Source organism: Monodelphis domestica, chromosome 2, assembly GCF_027887165.1.
Source record: "Monodelphis domestica isolate mMonDom1 chromosome 2, mMonDom1.pri, whole genome shotgun sequence".
NCBI lineage: Eukaryota > Metazoa > Chordata > Mammalia > Didelphimorphia > Didelphidae > Monodelphis > Monodelphis domestica.
The window spans coordinates 256,561,066-256,583,113 of NC_077228.1; the positions used below are offsets into that span (position 1 = coordinate 256,561,066).

Here is a 22,048-nt window from a genome sequence, read left to right on the forward strand (position 1 = left end):
GAGAGTTCTTAAATCTTTATTTCAGCTTAAGTTTAGTAGATTTTGCTCCACTTCCTTATTTTAACACCAAGTGAATCGTAAGCAAAAGATTGTTGAGATTTTATTTCTAATCCATTCTGCCATTCTATTTTATGTTTAAGTTAACCCTATTTGCATTCACAGTTGTGATCATCAACTGTGTATTTCTTCTATTCTATTCTCTCATACTTTTCCTTCTCTTTATTTCCCACCCCTTCTTTATATAGAAGAAAGAAAGATAATAAGTGTGGTCAGAACCAGTCCTCTAATTTTAGGGCAATCTGCTTCTTACCCTTTTCTTCTCTCTCTCTCTCTCTCTCTCTCTCTCTCTCTCTCTCTCTCTCTCTCTCTCTCACACACACACACACACACACACACACACACACACACACACACACACACTCTCTCTCTCTCTCTCTCTCTCTCTCTCTCTCTCTCTCTCTCTCTCTCTCTCTTAGAGCCCAATTGCTAGTTTTAATTCTTTCTTTTCTTTTAAATCCCTCTTCTCAATCTATTCTCAAGGAAGAGTTTATATCTCTTAGGCCTAATCTCTTCCTTAATCTACCCTCCTTGTTCTATTCTTTCCCTTTTCCCCTTTGCCTTTTGATTCCTTGAGTATTTTGGTAACCAACTGTATGTATAGGATAGTGAGATTCAAGTGTCATCTACTCCTCCCACCACTTCTTGTTTGTATAGTCTTCCATATCAATTATGTGAGATAATTTCCCCCACCATTCCTATCCCTTTTCTTCCTAGTCTGTTCTCCACCCCCCCTTTCCATTCTTCTTTTGTGATCATCATAACATTAGATAACCCTTCCCAGGACCTTGATCTTATTAGACTCCCTCCTGATCCCCAATGATAATAAAAGGTTTCAATGGGACACATATATCATCTTTTCATATTAGAATGTAGTTTGTCCTTGCTTAGTAACTTCTGATCGTTGACTCATGCTTACCTTTTTTATATTTCTGCTTTGTATTTCAGTTTCTATTCAGATCTTTTTATCAGGAATTCTTGGAAGTCCTCTATTTCATTAAAGATCCATTCCACATACATCCTTCTATCTTGAGTTTACTGTTGCTTTCTAGGGGTTATTGAATATTGTGTTTTTTCAGGATTTCAGAGACAATTGAGGCTGGGACCTACAAGTTTTCAATACTCTTATCCAGTGCAAAGGCTTAACCCTGCCCTCTTTCTCTGAGCTCTTGAGTTCCTTAATTGGATTTGGATCTAAACACACCTATGGGCTTGTTCTTGATTAGTTTTCCAGTAGATTTCTGCCAGACTCAACAACTAGAAGGCTCTGCTGGTTCAGTGACAGAATTGCAGGTCTCTTTTCATTTGGATTTCCTGTACTGGTTATTCCACTGCATGCTTCAGATTCAGATGCTGAAAATATGATTTCTGCTCTTCTTTGCTCCTAGCATCAGAGATATACAACTTGCTGCTTAGGCCTGTTTACACTCCTCATTTAGGAAAGCCACCACTAAGCATAGAGATTTTACTTGTTTAGTCAAGGAATTGGAACTTTATTGCTCTAAACCTTCTTCCAGTTCTATAGCTTTACATTTTTGTAGATTTAAAGGGGAAACAATTTAGGCAGTAATGGAAAAATGTCAAGGATGTTATAATAATCTGTAGTTCTCATGTTTACATGCTACAACAGTTTGCATCTTGGGCATCCTTGTGATTTGTAAAAATGTGTTTCACTGATTGTAATTGTCAAATTCTATCCAAGTTTGAGTAAATCTTGTTATTCCTTTTCAATCCCTAGGCTAAAGTTAAGTCTATTCTTTTAACTTCCTGTATCAAGGGATCCATCTTCAGGCACAATCTTGCTTTTCTGAATCAACTCTCAAGTTCAGAGATTTGGTGCTTTTGTAATGCTCTTTGTCAATACCTGCTTTTTGTTTTTTTGTAAAATCCTGTACTAAAAGCATGAATGGTCAGGGTACAAAATGATCCAACAAAATTTTCCATCTATGTTATTCTGCTAATATCTGAGATAGGCTGAAATTGGTCTTAATGCTAGCATGCTAGTGATGTTCAAGGTGTCCACTTTTAGCTCTACTACTACTCATGACTTCCTTTGATGACTTAATCTCACAATTATATAGCCCAAATATGAATACCCTTTATTCAGTCCTTCAAGTTTTCTGAAAAAAACAAAGAGTGGTATTTTTTGCAAATCTCTTATAGGATGATGGATCCTCTATCCAGCACTGCAGGAAATTACATGTCTTCAATTGTATTCATTTCTGCAAGGAGTCCTAGAAATCTCATTAGGGTTTAATCTATAGCAATTGGCAATTGAGAGGTAACACATTAATAATATACCTATATAATAATGATACCTAAAATTTATATGACACTTTACAATGGAGTGTGCTGAGCCAACCCCTGGAATCCTTTCTACTGAGGAGGTTGAATCTAGTTGGGAGTTCTAAGCTACTGTAGGATTAAATCTCATAGGCTATTTTTACTGAGTCTGGTAAAAATAAGGTGAGTTCCTGGGAGAAGAGTTCCACCACTGTGCCTAAGGATAATAAATTGGGCCAAGTAAAAAAAAACCCAACAAAAAACCAAAAAAACTTTTCCATTTCAAAGCTTCCTAACCATTTATCTCTGGGATTGGGCCATTAGTGGGTGTGGAATTTACAACCCAGGCAAGATAGTGAGACAAAGTCTCAAAGGAAAAAACAACCAACCCAAAAGATACTTTATAATATAAAATCTCTTCTGATCTTTACAACAACCCTCTGAAAGTGGTACTATTATTGGTCTCATTTTACAGATGAAGGAACAGAGATCTTAAATGAGTTGTCCAGGGACACATTGCTAGTAATTGCCTGAGGCACAATTTAAACTCAGATCTTCATGACTCCAAGTATAGAATTTTATTCATCATAGCACCTAGTAGCCTAACATGCTCATATACCAACATATTCTTCACATGTGAATCCTTTCTTTCCCATACACATATAAAAAGTTTATTGGTATGTGTACATATTACCTACACTTACTTGCTATCTTTTCTTGCTTTTAGCTTTTATAATCTAGCTCTGCTCAAAGACTACACTGAAATTGTTCACTCAAATGTCACCAAATACCTCTTAAATGATAAATCTAATGGATTTTTTTTTTTCCAGCAGGAGGGATCTAGTGGTTGGGAGTTAGGGGACAGAAGAGGTTTATATATCTCTCCACACATCCACCCAAAAAGGGGGTAGATGTCTCAAAACACTATGTGGTGCCTACCTGAAGGCAATAAATTCAGTATGATAATCTCAGAGAGGACTATGATAATGGGCTAGTTGATTTTAAAAAGTCCAGTATAGATTGCCCTTCCTCCACCTCTGCCCCCTCTTCACAATAACCCAAATACTTCCTGAGAATGTCAATGATCCAGGGAACTTTTAGGGGATTAATATATATAAAATGGAGAGAAAAGGAGTATGATTTCTGACAACAAATGGTCCTCAGCCCTAGGCTCTCCTCATCTTTCATACTGTCTCTTATTCATACTTTATTCTGTTTCTCAGGTTGAGGGGAATTTATTTACTTAGCTTGCATTTCATTTTTTTGTTCTCCTAGCATGGAATGATGGCAAAATCCGTGCATTCACTCCAGAGACAGGTCGACTGATGTATGTCATAAACAATGCTCATAGCATTGGAGTGACAGCCATAGCTACTACAAGTGATTGCAGAAGAATCATCAGTGGAGGTGGTGAAGGGCAGGTGTGGTATATGAAGTTAATTAAGACTTTTTAGAGGTAATATAGTTGGTATTTCATTTAGAAACACTATTAAGTATCACAATTAGGCAAAAATAAAATCATTTTTACAGAAGATAACTGTAGATGACCTTACTTTAAAATATTCATGTGAGCAATAATAAATCCATTTGGGATTTAATCCTTTCTTTCACCTCTGCTTCAATGGATCATAGTCTGTGTAGAACCAGACTAAGACACTATAAGACCTTGAACTGTGGCAAGAGTGAAAATATCATTCTTCTCACAGGAAGGATAATAAATACAAACACTTTATTTAAATATAAAGACAAGAGAATGAAAAGGTCATAAAAATGGCACCTCAACATTATTTTTGTGGTTTCAATCTTATGGAATTTTTTTTTCCTCTCAAAAAGTTGCCTCTGAAATTTAGGTGCTCTGCTACCAGGAGGTCAGTACCTAAATGTTTCAGCCTTACATGGGTTTTTTCTGAGATTAAGGGTAATGGCCCTTTGCCTATGTCCACTACAGATCTATAACTATGAATTTTTACATCTAATTTGACATTTTTAAAAGATGTCTAGTAAAATTGTTAAACTTTAACACCCATTAAAACACAGTAAAGCAAATCTTTTGAAAACTCATCAAACAATAATCTGGCATTTTTATTCATGATCACTTAACTGAACTTAACTTTATAAAATTAATGCCATTCTTTGAATCGGTTGACCTGTTTTGAAAATTCAGGCTCTTAATACTTACTAGCTATGTGATTATAAGTAAGTTTTTTGCCTTCCTAAGTCTGTTTCCATATCTGTAAAAAAAAGGAAATAATTATACTATTCAAACTACTATCTTATACATTAGTTGTGAGAAAAGCACTTCATAAATTTTAATGTTTTTGAATATAAGCTATTATTTTTGCTCCTGCTTTCCTTTGTTATCGGAAAAACAAATTCTCATTGATTGCATGTGATAGGTAACTACTACACAATGCAGAAATTCTAGAAGTTAAAACCTAGCTTTTATTATGCTGAAGCACAGGTTAAAGATTCAGAAAAATAACTCTAAACTAGGCTGAGGTTCAATAGAGAAAAATTATATCAGAGAGACGGAGGTTAAAAAAATTAAACATATAATAATGTTTATGATCTCAAATGAAGTTGCAGATTTAAATGAAGTCTGCAAAAATTTTACTCTATAATGCTACAAGGCTACATTTAAATAATTCACCATGGGCTGATTGAGAAGAAGTTTATGTGCCACAAAGACAGACAAAGGATAGGAGCCAGGGGAATCCTTCCACAAATAAAGTTAGCTAAGTCATTTCCTTTGGAGGGTTTAAAAATTTGTTAGATGATATATCTCCTTCTCTTCCTTCCAGGGCTGTTATGGGATCAAATGAGACAATATTTGTAAATCACTTAGCACAGGGCATGGCCTATAGTACATAGAAGATGCCTTAAAAAGCTCGTCTTCCTTCCTTCCTTCCTTCCTTCCTTCCTTCCTTCCTTCCTTCCTTCCTTCCTTCCTTCCTTCCTTCCTTCCTTCCTTCCTTCCTTCCTTCCTTCCTTCCTTCCTTCCTTCCTTCCTTCCTCCCTTCCTTCCTCTGGAAGCTCATATCCATACATATTTGAGCATTTTAAAAATGAAATCACTGGTAATTTTATTTTTAAATTTATTTTTAAATATTTTCCCATGGCTATATAATTCATGTTATTTGAGTATTTTTATCTCAGCTTAGTTACTTCCTCTGCTAATTTTGAGGGAAGAAATTTGTAACTCAGAAATGAGACCTCCTTTTTTTGGTGGGAGAGAGCCAGGACTTGAGATTCATTGAGCTAATTTTATTTGAATACATTGAGCTTGGATGTGTGTAGGTTTTTTTTCACTGTTGTTTTGTTTTGCTTTGAGGTGAGGGTATGGGAAATAAGCCCTCAATCGCAGAAACTGGAAGAAGCTCTAAAGGAGCACAAATCATCAGTATCCTGCATTAAGGTAAAGAAGAATAATGAAGAGTGTGTCACAGCCAGCACAGATGGGACTTGCATTATTTGGGACCTTGTGTACGTATACTGTGATGGTGAGAATAATGGAGTGACATTGATCTAGTGACAAAAATGTTATAATATAGGAGGGTACAGGTTCCAGGCTTGAATCCAAATTGGAAGATGATCCAAATAAAAAAAAAAGTGAACTTAGACAAGTCGTAAAACCCCTCTAGCCTTAGTTCCCTCAGCTATAAAATGAAGGGGGTTGGACTGGATAATCTTAAAGATTCCCCTCTAGTTCTCCATCTATGATCCTATGGAAGCCATTCCATTGATAAATGATCTATAAATGCTTAGTAAAACCATTTTTATTATCATCCATTGGTTTACTGAGCTAATAATGGTTTTATCAAAGGCTTTGAGGATAATTTTAATGAAATTAGTTGTTTAATTAATTTTAAAAAATTGTTTCTATGGAAAGTCCTGAATAAAGGAGAGAGAAAGCACTATTACAGAATGCACTCTTGGGGATAAAGAGAAATAACTGTTATGAGCAATTGGAAATGTGGTCACAAGGTCAAGAATCTTACATGAGATGCATTTTCCGTCCATCTGACAACAATGGAAAGAAATGGGAGTTTGGATAACTGAATACCAATCATGGTCCTGATGTTAATTTTGTGTGATCTTGGGCAAATCATCTCATTTCTATGGTCTTTAAATTTCCTATCTGTATAATAAAATACTTCTATCCCTGGTGCTCTAAAATAATCCAATTCCCTTTCTAAGACTAATTAATATATAGACTCCTATCTCTAACTGATCATCTCAGATCATGGAAATCTCTCTCTAGGAATTATTTTCCTGCCAAAATCTTAATTATCATAAAGCCTGGACTTGGGAGCAAGGTACCACTGCCTATTTTTCCTCCCTTCATGATACTCTCCCCCCCCCCCCCTTTTTTTAACTTTCAGGCCTGGAATCTGATTGATAGGGATGTCTGCTACTTCTATTCTATTCTCTGGGTTCTTCCACTGTCAGATGGCTATGGGAAAGGATACTTTTTTCTTTCTTTTCTTTGCTCCCTAAAAGTAAAATGCTATACCCCCTTAGGGGATTAGAAGAAGATTTAATATATAGCACTACAAGGAAAACATACAGAATTGGTAGGTATAATAACAGATGAAAGGAATAAGAGTTTATATGCTGCAAAGTTCTCAAGGTTTCATCTTTTTAGCAACAAACATAGAGTATTGAGTCTTGCTTTCTCTTAGGTCTTTCTCCTCTTCTAGCCATTCTCCTCCCAGATCTTATCCTTGACTTATCCATAAAATGAAGCAATTCTCTAAGGTTTCTATCAGATTAGACAACCTACAGTGATCCTAGGAATGCAAGAAGTATCATGTAAGGAGGTAGCTGTTAAAAAGGATTAATGTAATCATTTTCTGCCCTAGATAAAAGTTTGAAGTAGGAAGTTTGTTTTTGGTGTTTCCCTCTCTTCCTCTCTCTTTTAATATTTCTTTTCCTACCCCCTTTCTCCAAGTCCCCAGTAATCTGTTTATATTCCTTTCTTGGTAAGGTCCTATATTTTGGACCTATTTCTTCATGGATCCCCTGTCCTATGATCTTCAGTGCCTTGTTGTTGCCTGCTAGTCATTAGGTTGAAAAGCTTCTTATAAACTAATTTGAACTATTATATTGGGTTGACAATGACTTAATGTATTCTCAAATTATTTATCAGGTCATTTCTGGAAGTACAAAGCTTTTACTCTATGGAATGACTATACTATCTGATGTTTTTACTACTTTTGGCAAGTTGATTCTCTTTTCTGGACTTCAGCCTCCTCATATTAAGATGATGGAATGTAAGATTAGATCATTCCCAAGATTTTTTTTTTCTCCAAAGCTGGTGAGCCTACTCCCAATTCTTCACTCAACAGCTGTATTGAGCTAACAGACTTATCAACTGACACCTAGCCAACTTTTCCCTTTGATATTGAGTCACTCCTTGTACTTAAATCATTTCCTCCAGGACAGAAAGGGAAGGGGGTGGGGTAGAATGTGAAGCTTTATGTTTTGATCATCACAACAAATAAAAATGCATAAAGCAGACAGACATCATAATTTCATCCCCCCCTTCCAAAAGTACTTAGAATTTTTTTCATCACACGGCTCAGCTATTTCATATGAACCTTATTATTTAAAAGAAATTGCAGAAAGTAGTAGTTTTTGTTTTGAAACTGAGAATATCTGCTGTTCAGGAATGACAATTTAAATTGTAAAGATTTATTGGCAAAGTACCTAGGAAATCAGGAGGACTGAAGTTGCAAAACTTAGCTTCTAAATGGCAGACCTGAGACCAATGAAGACTTATTTGGAAGAAAACAGCTGGCTCTGCATCTCCTAATTGTCTCTATTTGAAGGCAAGGCATTTCTGTGCTTTGTCTATGGAACTGGAACCAGTAAGATACTTTTACCTGTTGGGTATAATCAGGTGCCTGCAAAGACATTGAACAAAGAAGCCTAAACTATATCTAGGATGAAATGCAAGTACCATGAAGTCAAAGGCCTGGGTTTGAATCCAACTTAAGACTTACTACTCATGTGGCCTTGGTTAACTGGCTGAACCTCTTGGGGTCTATCTTCCTCATCTCCGAAAGGAGAGATTGAATTAGTTGACCTTGAAAGTCTTCTGCCTTGAAATTTATGATCTTGGGAGATTCTTGGGCTACATGAAATTATTCTGAGCTGGTCTGATATAGCCAATTACTGGAGAAGGAGCAAGTTCAGTTCTGTAACTTTTTATGGCTATTTTTTCAGACGTCTGAAGAGGAACCAGATGATTCTAGCCAATACTTTATTTCAATGTGTTTGTTATCATCCAGAAGAATTTCAGATTATCACCAGTGGGACAGACAGAAAAGTAAGCAGCCATATCAGCAATAGATAAAATCCTTTATAGAGCTAAGATTTATCTCTGAAAGGCACTACCAGGCTATGGTTAAAACAATTATTAATCCTATTTTTCTTGACTAAATTAAAAGTGAGAAAGACTAGCTTCACAAAGTGCCCCAGTTAATTTCTACTGAAAAAAAAAAACAAAAAAACAACCAACCTTATTAACTGGGACTTCTCTAATCTGTGTCTTTTTTTTTTTCATGTGTTAAATGTTTATTGTTAGTGTTATTACCTATAGTCTAAGATGCAACTTTACCATGCCTTTGTCAGAGGCAATTCTCTTTTTACTGTCCATAAAAAGTTTATCATAAAAATTAATTATTTACCTTGCAGAGTTACTATTTCAAACTACCTTCCCTGAACCTTTAGAAGCACCTATGCTAATTATTAGCCATTCGTTATAAGTATATATGATTCCTAAATTGCTACTCTCTAATTTTTAGTTTTCTTTGGACTCTATTATAGTAAAAGAGCTTTCAATTTAATAAATAAAAATTAAACGAAAATGTAATTTTCAAGATAAATTTAAATACACAAATGTTTTTATGAGAAATGTTTAAAAAGAATTTTTAATGTTTATATTTATTTTAAACATTTTTTTTATTTTAAAAGAATTATTTTAGGTAACATGACAAAACACATAAACTCCTATCATTTAATTCTTGTTACTTCATTCCAAATGCTCTTCCAATTTTTGTTAATGTACACGAACCTTTTAAAGGTTTTTAAATAGATTTCCTCCAACAAACATTATTCCAAAGCTTCCACTGTGACTTGAAGATGACTTTGAGTTTCTAAAGGCTGGGCAGACCCCAGGCAGGGCATCTAGCAAAGCATCTCCACTATGGAGAGACTCAAAATTATATAGTTAGCCAGCAAATAATAAAGTTTTGGTGTTTTTTTTTTTAATCTATATCAAAACTAATGAAAACTCCTCCTAAAAAAACAGTGAGAGTGGAGTCATAGTATCAAAAAACACTGATGTGAAAATTCTTCCTTAATTTCTTTTTACCTCTACCACTCTTTGAGAAGTGATAATTGCTTCCTTTTGTTTATTACATATCCTATAAGATTCATATACATATTATTACATTTTTTTCATTGACACTTCTATTTTGATTTCTAGATCGGTTACTGGGAAGTGTTTGATGGGACAGTAATTAGAGAGCTGGAAGGCTCCTTGTCTGGTTCAATCAATGGAATGGATATTTCATCAGAAGGAGTGCATTTTGTCACAGGTTAGTACTAGAATATGAAAAGGAAACACATTTTTATTTAATTCAGGAAGGATATTAGAATGGAGAAGGAAGATTTTTGTAAGCTCCAGAACTGAGCCAAATCAAACTCAGTTTGGAGCCCTGAAGCTTGCATGAGAAATGAGAATTTGGCTTCAGATAAAATTTCATAAGAAGGAAATACTAGAAAGATAATGCAGGAAAAAATGACTAGTACCAAAATAAGAATAGAATAAGATTTAGAATTTATTAGAATCATTTTTCTCTTATTTAGTGGGTAATGGGGAAAAAAGAGGTGAAAAACTGGTCTTTGACAGTATCCAATGTGGTACACTGGAAAGAAGCCTATGATTTGGAATCAGAGAACTTGAGTTTGAATCTCTGCTTTGCCATTTAATAGCTTTGTGACCTTGAGTAAGTCAATTCACTTCTCTCTGTCTCCTTTCTCATATGTAAATAAGAAGGGACTAGCTAGATAGCCTTGAAGAGCCCTTTCAGCTCTAAATCTATGATCCTATGAGGGAATAGCACTACTTTCTTTTCCTTTTCCTGTTGAAGTCCTAAACATAAAAATCTCTCATATGATCTGTTATGGTATAAATGTACTGAAAACTTTGGCATTAAGTATATTGTTTTTAAAAATCAGCCCCCAAAAAGGCATTGACTGCCAAAAAAAAAAGTCCCTATAAAGGGGTATACAAGCATATTTAATTCTCCTCCATATTTTCAGCACATTAATAAACTGGAGTATTTAAAGTGTCAGAAATGTTTTCTTTGAGTTAATCCTAATATGCTGTTTAAATTTTTTAAAATTTCATTTCTTACCTCATTTTGTGTTTAAAGTCCTTAGTAACTGAAAGTCAGTTAGTCCCCTTTGTTTCATATATATATATATGTATATATATGTTCCTTCTTTCCAGGTGGGGATGACCATTTAGTCAAAGTGTGGAATTATAGTGACGGTGAAGTGACCCACGTTGGGGTGGGACACAGTGGCAACATTATCCGCATGAAGATAAGCCCCAATAATGAGCACATTGTTAGTGTAAGCGCAGATGGAGCAATTTTGAGATGGAAATGCCCTTTTACCTCTTGAATTAGCATTGAAATCTCTTGGGGGACATTGTGATTCTATTCACCACTAAGTTTGTTTGAGCAAGCATTTTAAACAAAATTTTGTGTCCATTTCTCACATTTGTATGTTTGCTTTGGAGCCAAAACAACATTTAATTATAGATCTATTTTTTCTTGTTTCTTTAAAAATTTTGTAGCATGGGATATTTTAGATATTTTTAAAAGGAATTTCAGGGGATAAGAAGACTTACAGTGAAATTGAGTTGAATTTAAGGATTCTATCCATATTATAATTATACTTTAATTACAAATAAAAATCTCACTGATTGGTTTCTTTCATAATTCCTCTATCATTTAAGGTTTTTTCAAATACCTACTGTTTTTCCTAGTAATTATTCTCATGGTTTGTTCTTCAATTAGTAGTGCTATTGCTCTTTAAAAATTAGCCTAGTTTAATCTTGATTCTTAATCAACCCACTATTGTTGAATAACAAAAACAAGAGCTTTCTGATCTATATATTGTCACCTATTCATCAAACTGTTAATTTCACCAATTTTTTTTATTACAAGTGATAATTCTTCTCACATGCTTACCTAGTAGAAAGTACAGTCATTTGTTGTTCAGTCATGTCAGACTCTTCATGATGCCATAGACAATAAGTATCCATTTTTTTAAACTATAAATTTATTCATTTATTTTAAAATGTTTCCATGGTTACATAATTCATGTTCTTTCTCTTCCATGTTTTCTCCCTTCCATCCCTATTCCTGGAGCTGACAAGCAATTACATTGTGTTATTCATATGTTATCACTTGATACCTATTTCCATGTTATTCATTTTTGTAATAGAGTAATCTTTTAAAACCAAAACCCATGGAGTTTCTTGTCAAGGATACTGGAATGGATTGTCTTTTCCTTCTCCAGTGCATGCATTCTGATGTGGGAGAAACACACCCAAGTCTGTAGCAGAGTCTCACCCCAAGAATGGGAAACTTAAACTCCGTTCTGCCAGAAGTAAGATAAGAATTTTATTTTAAGAGGAGGTTATTATAGTAGTATGATAGCAGGTGGAATAGTCTGGGGGCTAATCAGGTAGTCCTTAGGGCCAATCCATAAACCCAGGGGCTAGTAGAGTAGCCTCTTTGGAGCTGATAGTGTGGAGTAACAGCTCTGCTATAGGATGGTAGCTTCCTCCATGGAGTGGAGCTACCACTGAGGAGTGGAAGCTTCCATTGTGGACAAACAGCTTCCACCAAGGGGTGGAAGCTTCTACACCCTATGGATATGGATTGGCATATTTATTGGGGTCTGGTAGCTTAGCATGTCCCTTCCCAAACTCAGGTTGGAGGTATGTTTTGGCGTTTGTTACCTTAGGGAATAAGGAGCATGCACAAGATTGGAGGATTCCTCTGGAATGCCAGAGTCCCTACTGCACAGATTCCATGTTCCTCCATCTCAATCTTGTTATCATTTATCAGAGAGAAGTCTTGATGCCCATCCAGAGTGGAAACATGGGGAGGGGATATGGAGCATTGGAGGATCAATATAGGGAATTAAGTATTTCTAAGAATGACATAAGCAATTAATAAAACAGAATACATACAATGCTGATGCTTAGCATAGAGTGTTATCGATCTAGTAGACAGAGTGGATAATTGAATAATTTACAATTAGTGCTTGACTAATGCTGAAACTTCAGGTTTTGCAGTTGATGTTTAACTAGTGCTAACTAGTAAGAAATGCAAGATTTCAGAGTATTAGGGTCCCATTCCTATTACTGCCCCTCCTGCCCACTGTTAGCCCACATCAATTGGCTACTTTTTTTTCAGCAATCATAGGTTAAGTGACACAGCTAGGAAGTGCCCGAAGCCAGATTTGGAGTCTTCCTGACTCTAGGCCCAGTACTCTATCCATTGAGTCACTTAGCTGCTCTTGACATATAAAGGTTAAGAGACTTGTCCAAAGTCACACAGCTATGAAGTATCTGAGGCTAGAATTGACCTCAAGTCTTCTTGAATCCAGGGCCTATCCCCTGACCACAGAATAATAGTTGCTTCTGTACAATCATTAGGAAAAGCATTAGATGAACCATAACAGTCCTATATTGAAAATTATTTTACTCGACTATGTAAGCTCATTGAAGGCACGACTGTTTCCTTTCTTCTTTGTAACTCTAGAACCTAACTCTCAAAGTCTTACAAGTAGGAGATAATAAATATTTGATGCTTTCATGGATCTTTGTGGTTGCAGGAACAAGATAGGCATCTCAGAAATCAGGTTACGATAGTTTTTTTACAAATAATGTTTTTTTCATTAATTTACAGTTTACCACCAATGCTTCTTTTTCCTCAAACATATAATTTATTTAGCAGTTCAATTTAGCAAATGTTTATTAGCAAAGAATTATGCTAGACCTTGGGAGACACAGTTCTTTCCCCCAATGAATTAAAACCTAAATTGGAAATTCTTATTAAGAAGTCTACAGGACTTCCGGGTAATCATGGCTGCAATCTAGACGCCACATGCTTCCTCTCCCCGGCACCAAACGAAATAGACTACATCAAAGGAGCATAAAAATCACCTTTGGAGGAACAGAAGGACACCCCAGTACTCCCAGTACTCCACAAAGGCGAAGGTACATGGGGCTTGAACATTTCCACACTATAATAAGGAGGAAAAGCTTGCACAGAAAAGTGAACTGAGCCGCCCTTCCCCCACCCCCCCTCCCCCACCAAACCAGAGTGAGCTACCTAAGCGTTCACCAGGACAGCCAGTGAGTGGGGAACGTCTCTGTCTGGGGGGGGGCACTCCAGGGTCCTTGGGATCTGGGGACTGCCAGGAAAAAACGTCTCAGGGCAGTTTCACTGGAGAATCCGGCGCTGATAACGGGGGTCAGCAGAGCTGTACTTGGGGCGGCTGCGCTGAACGTCTCCGCGGAGCTAAACACCAGGGGCGGACCACGCACTGATTATCTGGGCGGAGCTGAACACCTGGGCAGTGTGGCTGTGATCAGGGACCCAGCGCTCTAAGAAACCTCGGAGGCTGGGAAGAACTAGTCTGAAGCAACCTAAATTCACAGGAAAAACCGCCCATATAACTCAGACCCCAGACCAAAAAGGAAAGGGGAATAAAACCACCAAAGGGATGGCTTACATGGCCCAAAATCAAGCCTCCAGGAAGAAAGGGAAAAAAGTGACTATTGAAAACTTTTATGGTGGAAGTACCCAAGGAAAAGAGGAGAATGAGGAGGAAATCCAAAAAAAATCAGAACATGCCTCCCAAAATGGAAACTATCAACAAGCTCTGGAAGATCTCAAACTGGAACTTATCCAAAAGATGGAAACCTGGAAAGAAAAATGGGAGAAAGAGATCAGCAGTCTGACAGATAAGACTGCTCAATTGGAAAAAGAACTCGAAGCATCCAATAGAAGGGCAGACAAGGCTGAAAAGCAAAACCAGTCCCTAACGACCAGAATTAAGCACCTCGAAGAAAGCGAGATGATAAAACAGCAAGAATCAATAAAGCAAACCCCCAAAATTAATGAATTAGAAGAAAACATAAAATATCTCACTGAGAAGGTCACAGATCTCGAAAACAGAGGGAGAAGAGAAAACCTCCGAATTATCGGTCTCCCAGAAAAACCAGAGATGAACAATAAACTCGATATTATTCTACAGGAGATTATAAAAGAAAATTGCCCTCACGTTCTGGAGCAAGGGGGCAAAATAGAAATAGAAAGGATTCATAGAACACCTTCTATACTAAATCCCCAAAAGACAACCCCTAGGAATGTAATTGCCAAATTCAAGAGCTTCCAAGAAAAGGAGAAAATCCTACAAGAAGCCAAGAAGAGGTGCTTCAGATATAAGGGGGCTCCCATAAGGATCACACACGACTTAGCGGCTAACACACTAAGAGACCGCAAAGCATGGAACATGATATTTAGAAAGGCAAGAGAGCTGGGTCTCCAACCAAGAATCAACTACCCAGCAAAACTGACTATATACTTCCAGGGGAAAGTATGGGCATTCAACAAAATAGAAGATTTCCAAGCATTTGCTAAGAAAAGACCAGAGCTCTGTGGAAAGTTCGATATCCAAGCACAGAAAGCAAGAGAAACATGAAAAGGTAAATAAGAAAGAAAGGGAAAAGGAGATAAATCTTATCTTTTTCTTTAAGTCAAACTCTCTTCTATAAGGACTACATTTACATCAAATTATATATATATTAATATGTGGGGAAAATGTTTTGTGTAACTCTCATAAATTGTAGCATCATAAGAGTAGTTAGAAGAAACATGCATAGGGAAAGATTGGGGCATTAAGAAGATTTGGGGAAAGTGGGGGCAAAGAAAGGAAAAGGGAGGGGGGAACCGTCAATAATATTAAGATTAACTTCAAGAAATAGGGGGGGACTCAATAGAATAATCTTTCCAATATAAAGATACACATGGGAAGGGGAGGGGAAGAACTCTCATATGAGAAGGAGAGGAAGAGAGCGTGAAGTGGAATTACTTAAACCTTACTCTCAGTGAAAGTAAATCTGAGAGGGAAGAACATCTAGATGCAGTGGGATCCTGAATACTATCTTATCCATTAGGGCAAGAAAGAAAGGAAAATTAAGGAGGGGGAGGGGGGAGGGAGTATAAAAAGGGAGGGAAGGAGAGGGGGGAGGAGAAGGGAGCATAAAAAGGGAGGGGCTAGAAAGGGAAGCATCTCAAGGGAGGGGACTAGGGGGACTGACCTAAAGTAAATCACTGGTTCAAAAGGAGAAAGCTAAAGAAGAAAGGTCAGAACTAGGGGAAGATAACAAAATGCCAGCGAATCCACAAATGACAATCATAACTTTGAACGTGAATGGGATGAACTCACCCATAAAACGTAGACAAATAGCAGATTGGATTAGAACCCAAAACCCTACCATATGTTGTCTTCAAGAAACACATATGAGACGGGTTGACACTCACAAGGTTAGAATTAAAGGTTGGAGTAAGACCTTTTGGGCCTCAACTGATAGAAAGAAGGCAGGAGTTGCAATCATGATATCTGACAAAGCCAAAGCACAAATAGACCTGATCAAAAGGGATAGGGAAGGTAAATATATTCTGCTAAAAGGGAGTATAGACAATGAGGAAATATCACTAATCAACATGTATGCACCAAATGGTATAGCATCCAAATTTTTAATAGAGAAACTAGGAGAATTGAAGGAGGAAATAGACAGTAAAACCATATTAGTGGGAGACTTGAACCAATCACTATCAAATTTAGATAAATCAAACCAAAAAATAAACAAGAAAGAGGTAAAAGATGTGAATGAAATCTTAGAAAAATTAGAGTTAATAGACATATGGAGAAAAATAAATAGGGACAAAAAAGAATACACCTTCTTTTCAGCACCACATGGCACATTCACAAAAATAGATCATACACTAGGTCATAGAAACATGGCACTCAAATGCAGAAAAACAGAAATAATAACTGCAGCCTTTTCAGATCACAAGGCAATAAAAATATTGATCAGCAAGGGTACATGGAGACCCAAATCAAAAATTAATTGGAAATTAAATAACATGATACTCCAAAATCAGGTAGTTAGAGAAGAAATCATAGAAACAATTAACAATTTCGTTGAAGAAAATGACAACGGCGAAACATCCTTTCAAACCTTATGGGATGCAGCCAAGGCAGTACTTAGAGGAAAATTCATATCCCTGAGTGCATATATTAACAAATTAGGGAGGAGAGATCAAGGAATTGGAAATGCAAATCAAAAAACTTGAGAATGAACAAATTAAAAACCCCCAGAAGAAAACCATACTAGAGATGCTAAAAATTAAGGGAGAAATTAATAAAATAGAAAGTGACAGAACTATTGAGCTAATAAACAAGACTAGAAGCTGGTACTTGGAAAAAACAGACAAAATAGACAAAGTACTGGTTAATCTAATTAAAAAAAGGAAAGAAGAAAGGCAAATTAACAGCATCAAGGATGAAAAGGGGGATCTCACCTCCAATGAAGAGGAAATTAAGGCAATCATTAAAAACTACTTTGCCCAACTATATGGCAATAAATATACCAACCTAGGTGATATGGATGAATATTTACAAAAATATAAATTGCCTAGACTAAAAGAAGAAGAAATAGTTTTCTTAAATAATCCCATATCAGAAAAAGAAGTCCAACAGGCCATCAAAGAACTTCCTAAGAAAAAATCCCCAGGGCCTGATGGATTCACCAGTGAATTCTATCAAACATTCAGAGAACAGTTAATCCCAATACTATACAAACTATTTGACATAATAAGCAAAGAGGGAGTTCTACCAAACTCCTTTTATGATACAAACATGGTACTAATTCCATAGCCAGACAGGCCAAAAACAGAGAAAGAAAATTATAGACCAATCTCCCTAATGAATATAGATGCAAAAATCTTAAATAGGATACTAGCAAAAAGACTCCAGCAAGTGATCAGAAGGGTCATCCACCATGATCAAGTAGGATTTATACCAGGAATGCAGGGCTGGTTCAACATTAGGAAAACTATCCACATAATTGACCACATCAACAAGCAAACTAGCAAGAACCACATGATTATCTCAATAGATGCAGAAAAAGCCTTTGATAAAATATAACACCCATTCCTACTAAAAACACTAGAAAGCATAGGAATAGAAGGGTCATTCCTAAAAATAATAAACAGTATATATCTAAAACCATCAGCTAATATCATCTGCAATGGGGATAAACTAAATCCATTCCCATTAAGATCAGGAGTGAAACAAGGATGCCCATTATCACCTCTATTATTTGACATTGTATTAGAAACACTAGCAGTAGCAATTAGAGAAGAAAAAGAAATTGAAGGCATTAAAATAGGCAAGGAGGAGACCAAATTATCGCTCTTTGCAGATGACATGATGGTCTACTTAAAGAATTCTAGAGATTCAACCAAAAAGCTAATCGAAATAATCAACAACTTTAGCAAAGCTGCAGGATACAAAATAAACCCACATAAGTCATCAGCATTTCTATATAATTCCAACACAGCTCAGCAGCAAGAACTAGAAAGAGAAATCCCATTCAAAATTACCTTAGACAAAATAAAATACTTAGGAATCTATCTCCCGAGACAAACACAGGATTTATATGAACACAACTTCAAAACACTTTCAACACAACTAAAACTATACTTGAACAATTGGAAGAACATTAACTGCTCATGGGTAGGACAAGCCAATATAATAAAAATGACCATGCTACCCAAACTCATCTATCTATTTAGTGCCATACCCATGGAACTTCCAAAATTTTTTTTTACTGATTTAGAAAAAACCATAACAAAGTTCATTTGGAAGAACAAAATATCAAGGATATCCAGGGAAATAATGAAAAAAAATACAAAGGAAGGGGGTCTTGCAGTCCCAGATCTCAGACTATATTACAAAGCAGCGGTCATCAAAACAATTTGGTACTGGCTAAGAGACAGAAAGGAGGATCAGTGGAATAGACTGGGGGCAAGCAACCTCAGCAAGACAGTATATGACAAACCCAAAGATCCCAGATTTTGGGACAAAAATCCACTATTTCATAAAAACTGCTGGGAAAATTAGAGGACAGTGTGGGAAAGATTAGGCTTAGATCAATACCTCACACCCTACACCAAGATAAATTCAAAATGGGTGAATGACTTGAACATAAAGAAGGAAACTATAAGAAAATTAGGCGAACACAGAATAATATACATGTCAGACCTTTGGGAAGGGAAATACTTCAAAACCAAGCAAGAATTAGAAAGAGTTACAAAATGCAAAATAAATAATCTGGATTACATCAAATTAAAAAGTTTTTGTACAAACAAAGCCAATGTAACCAAAATCAGAAGGGTAGCAACAAATTGGGAAACAATCTTCATAAAAACCTCTGACAAAGGTTTAATTACTCAAATTTACAAAAAACTAAATCAATTGTACAAAAAAAATCAAGCCATTCTCCAATTGACAAATGGGCAAGGGACATGAACAGGCAGTTCGCAGCCAAAGAAATCAAAACTATTAATAAGCACATGAAAAAGTGCTCTACATCTCTTATAATCAGAGAGATGCAAATCAAAACAACTCTGAGGTATCACCTCACACCTAGCAGATTGGCTAACATGACAGCTATGGAAAGTAATGAATGCTGGAGGGGATGTGGCAAAGTGGGGACATTAATTCATTGCTGGTGGAGTTGTGAATTGATCCAACCATTCTGGAGGGCAATTTGGAACTATGCCCAAAGGGCGATAAAAGAATGTCTGCCCTTTGATCCAGCCATAGCACTGCTGGGTCTGTACCCCAAAGAGATAATGGACAAAAAGACTTGTACAAGAATATTCATAGCTGCGCTCTTTGTGGTGGCCAAAAATTGGGAAATGAGGGGATGCCCTTCAATTGGGGAATGGCTGAACAAAATGTGGTATATGTTGGTGATGGAATACTATTGTGCCAAAAGGAATAATAAAGTGGAGGAATTCCATGGAGACTGGAACAACCTCCAGGAAGTGATGCAGAGCAAAAGGAGCAGAATCAGGAAAACATTGTACACAGAGACTGATATATTGTGGTACAATCGAAGGTGAAGGACTTCTCCATGAGTATAAATGCAATGTCCCTGAACAATCTGCAGGGATCTAAAAAATACTACCCACAAGCAGAGGATAAACTGTGGGAGTAAAAACACTAATGAAAAGCAACTGCTTGACTACAGGGTTGGAGGAGATAAGACTGAGGAGACTCTCTAAATGAACACTATAATGCAAATTCCAACAACAGGGAAATGGGTTCGAGTGAAGAACACATGTGATAACCAGTGGAATCATGTGTCAGCTATGGGAGAGGGAAAGGCCAGGGGGGGGGAGGGGGAAAAGAAAATGATCAGTGAATAATGTATGAAAACGACCAAATAAAATGTTTAAAAATTAAAAAAAAAAAAAGAAGTCTACAGATCTCCAAAGAGCTAATAGATAGTTTTGGGGATGGCGGGAATCTGAAATGTTGGCTGGTGAAAAAACTATGTTTTTATTTTGGTATAAATTATTTCCTTTGTAATCCCTGTGTGTTTTATTTTATGCATTTAAAAACCATTATTTTGAGAAGATATTCATAGGTTTTACCCTGTCTGTCAAAGAAGTCCATGACACAAGGTTAAAAACCTCTGACCTAGATGGAGCTGGGATATGTGCAAAAATGATGTGATAGGTAGTATGCTACAGTAGAAAGAATGCTGAACTTAATATTTGGAGACCTAATTTTGGATCCCTCCTTGGATTTTTATTTTATAGGACTATAGCCAAGACACAACCTCTCTGGGCTTCTCTTTCTTCTTCCATAAAATGAGGATGCTTAATTCACAGTGTTGTGAAAAAAGTCCTCTCTAAATTTTAAAATGCAATGTCAAGGTGGGTATAAGTTGGGTTGCAATTACACACTTTTCAACTGGTAAGAAGTTTAGCTGTCACTCAGTTTTACATAGGATGAAACTGAGGTTTACCCCTTACAGATTAGTTATTGATAGAGCTGGAATTAGAATTCAGGTCTCCTTGTTACCTATTCACTTTTCATCAGGTACTCAACAATATATTCTAACAGGATTCATTGCTCAAATTGTTAGGATCATAATTCATTTTTCATGAGTACAAAAATCATCCTCTTGATATTTTTAGAAACTATTGTAAATATGTCAGTTGCTATAGGGAGGAACTTTTACCCACCGATAGGAAATACTATAAAATTTTTTTTAAGAAATATCTGGTTTACATCAATTGGAATTGTTGGCCATGACATTGATGCCATTAATATTAATCAGGAGAAAGCTATGAACAGATTGTAAATGCCTTGAAGGTTGAAACTGTCTTTTGTCTCCCTTTTTTCCCCCATTGGCTTAACACAGTGCCCAGTATAGTAGGGCCTTAATAAATGTTGATTGATTGATTGATTGAGGTAAATGATAACTTTTAGCTCAGCTTTCATACCCAATTCCATCAAAATCTATAAATTTAACTTGAGGGAAATCCAAGTTTTTTCAGTTGTGGAATAATCAAGAATTCATATATGTATGGCTAACATTGATTTTTAAAAATAACAATGGTAAAAGTGATGGGTGTTAGCTATTCAAGAATATGTACTTTTTTTAGCAGTGAGATAAAGAACAGAAATATACATGGATTTGGAATAAAAAACAGATATGAATAATGAATCTTACATTTAATACATGTGTAACCTTTCAAAAGTCATTTAAGCTTTTTGAGCCTGAATTTCCTTATATGTAAAATGCAATGATAATACTTGGACATCTACTTCATCAGTTTATTGTGAGGAAAATGTTTGGTAAATTTCTAAAACTTATTGCTATTAGATCACATCTTTATTACCCTTTAAAATTTATGAAGTTAAAAAAAAATTAATCAAGGGACAGCTAGATAGCACAGTAGATAGAATGCCAGGCCTAGAGTCAGAAGGACTTGATTTCAATTCTGATCTCAGATACTTCCTGGATTTGTGACCCTGGAAAGTCACTTAACTCCCATTGTCTAGCCCTTAACACTCTTCTATTGATTCTAAGACAGAAGTTAAGATCTTTTTACAATACCACTTGACTACTAAATATTACTGCCCTCTCCACTGAATCCTGCTGTGAAACAAATCAACAGCTTAGCAAATCAACCAACAAAATGGTATGTCTCCTAGTATATGCAAACTTTTGCCTCCATACTCATCTACCTTTTTATTTCATGTCTTTCAAGAGTCCTTCTGGACATAGGGAGTCACCAAAATTTATTGGAAAAGGGGGTGATGACATGGATAGAAATGTACTTTAGGAAGATTACTTAGATAGCTGAGTGGAAGATGAACTGGAGTTTTCAACACAAATATTTTTAAAAAGAGAGAGAGAGAGATCTACTAAAATAATCCTAGGAAGAGCCTGAGTTTGAAGCCTGGAATATGATTCCTTGACATGCTCACTAATATCTTTAGTAATAATCTTCATCAA

The 22,048-nt window shown here is 36.1% G+C and overlaps 1 protein-coding gene across 2 annotated transcripts in view; it reads left to right on the plus strand.

Moving 5' to 3' along the window:
• Positions 1-12,060, plus strand: part of CFAP52 (cilia and flagella associated protein 52) — a 64,324-nt gene extending 52,264 nt beyond the window's left edge. The window contains exons 10-14 of one of the 2 annotated variants that reach the window (XM_016430793.2): positions 3,616-3,761; positions 5,672-5,823; positions 8,569-8,671; positions 9,833-9,944; positions 11,941-12,060. In XM_016430793.2, the coding sequence (XP_016286279.1) occupies positions 3,616-3,761; positions 5,672-5,823; positions 8,569-8,671; positions 9,833-9,944; positions 11,941-11,954 (527 nt within the window). In that variant the 3' untranslated portion in view covers positions 11,955-12,060. Of the gene's footprint in view, positions 1-3,615; positions 3,762-5,671; positions 5,824-8,568; positions 8,672-9,832; positions 9,945-10,861; positions 11,358-11,940 lie in introns of those variants that run through there. The other variant, XM_003340339.4, reaches the window with a different exon arrangement.
• Positions 12,061-22,048: the final 9,988 nt, after the last annotated feature.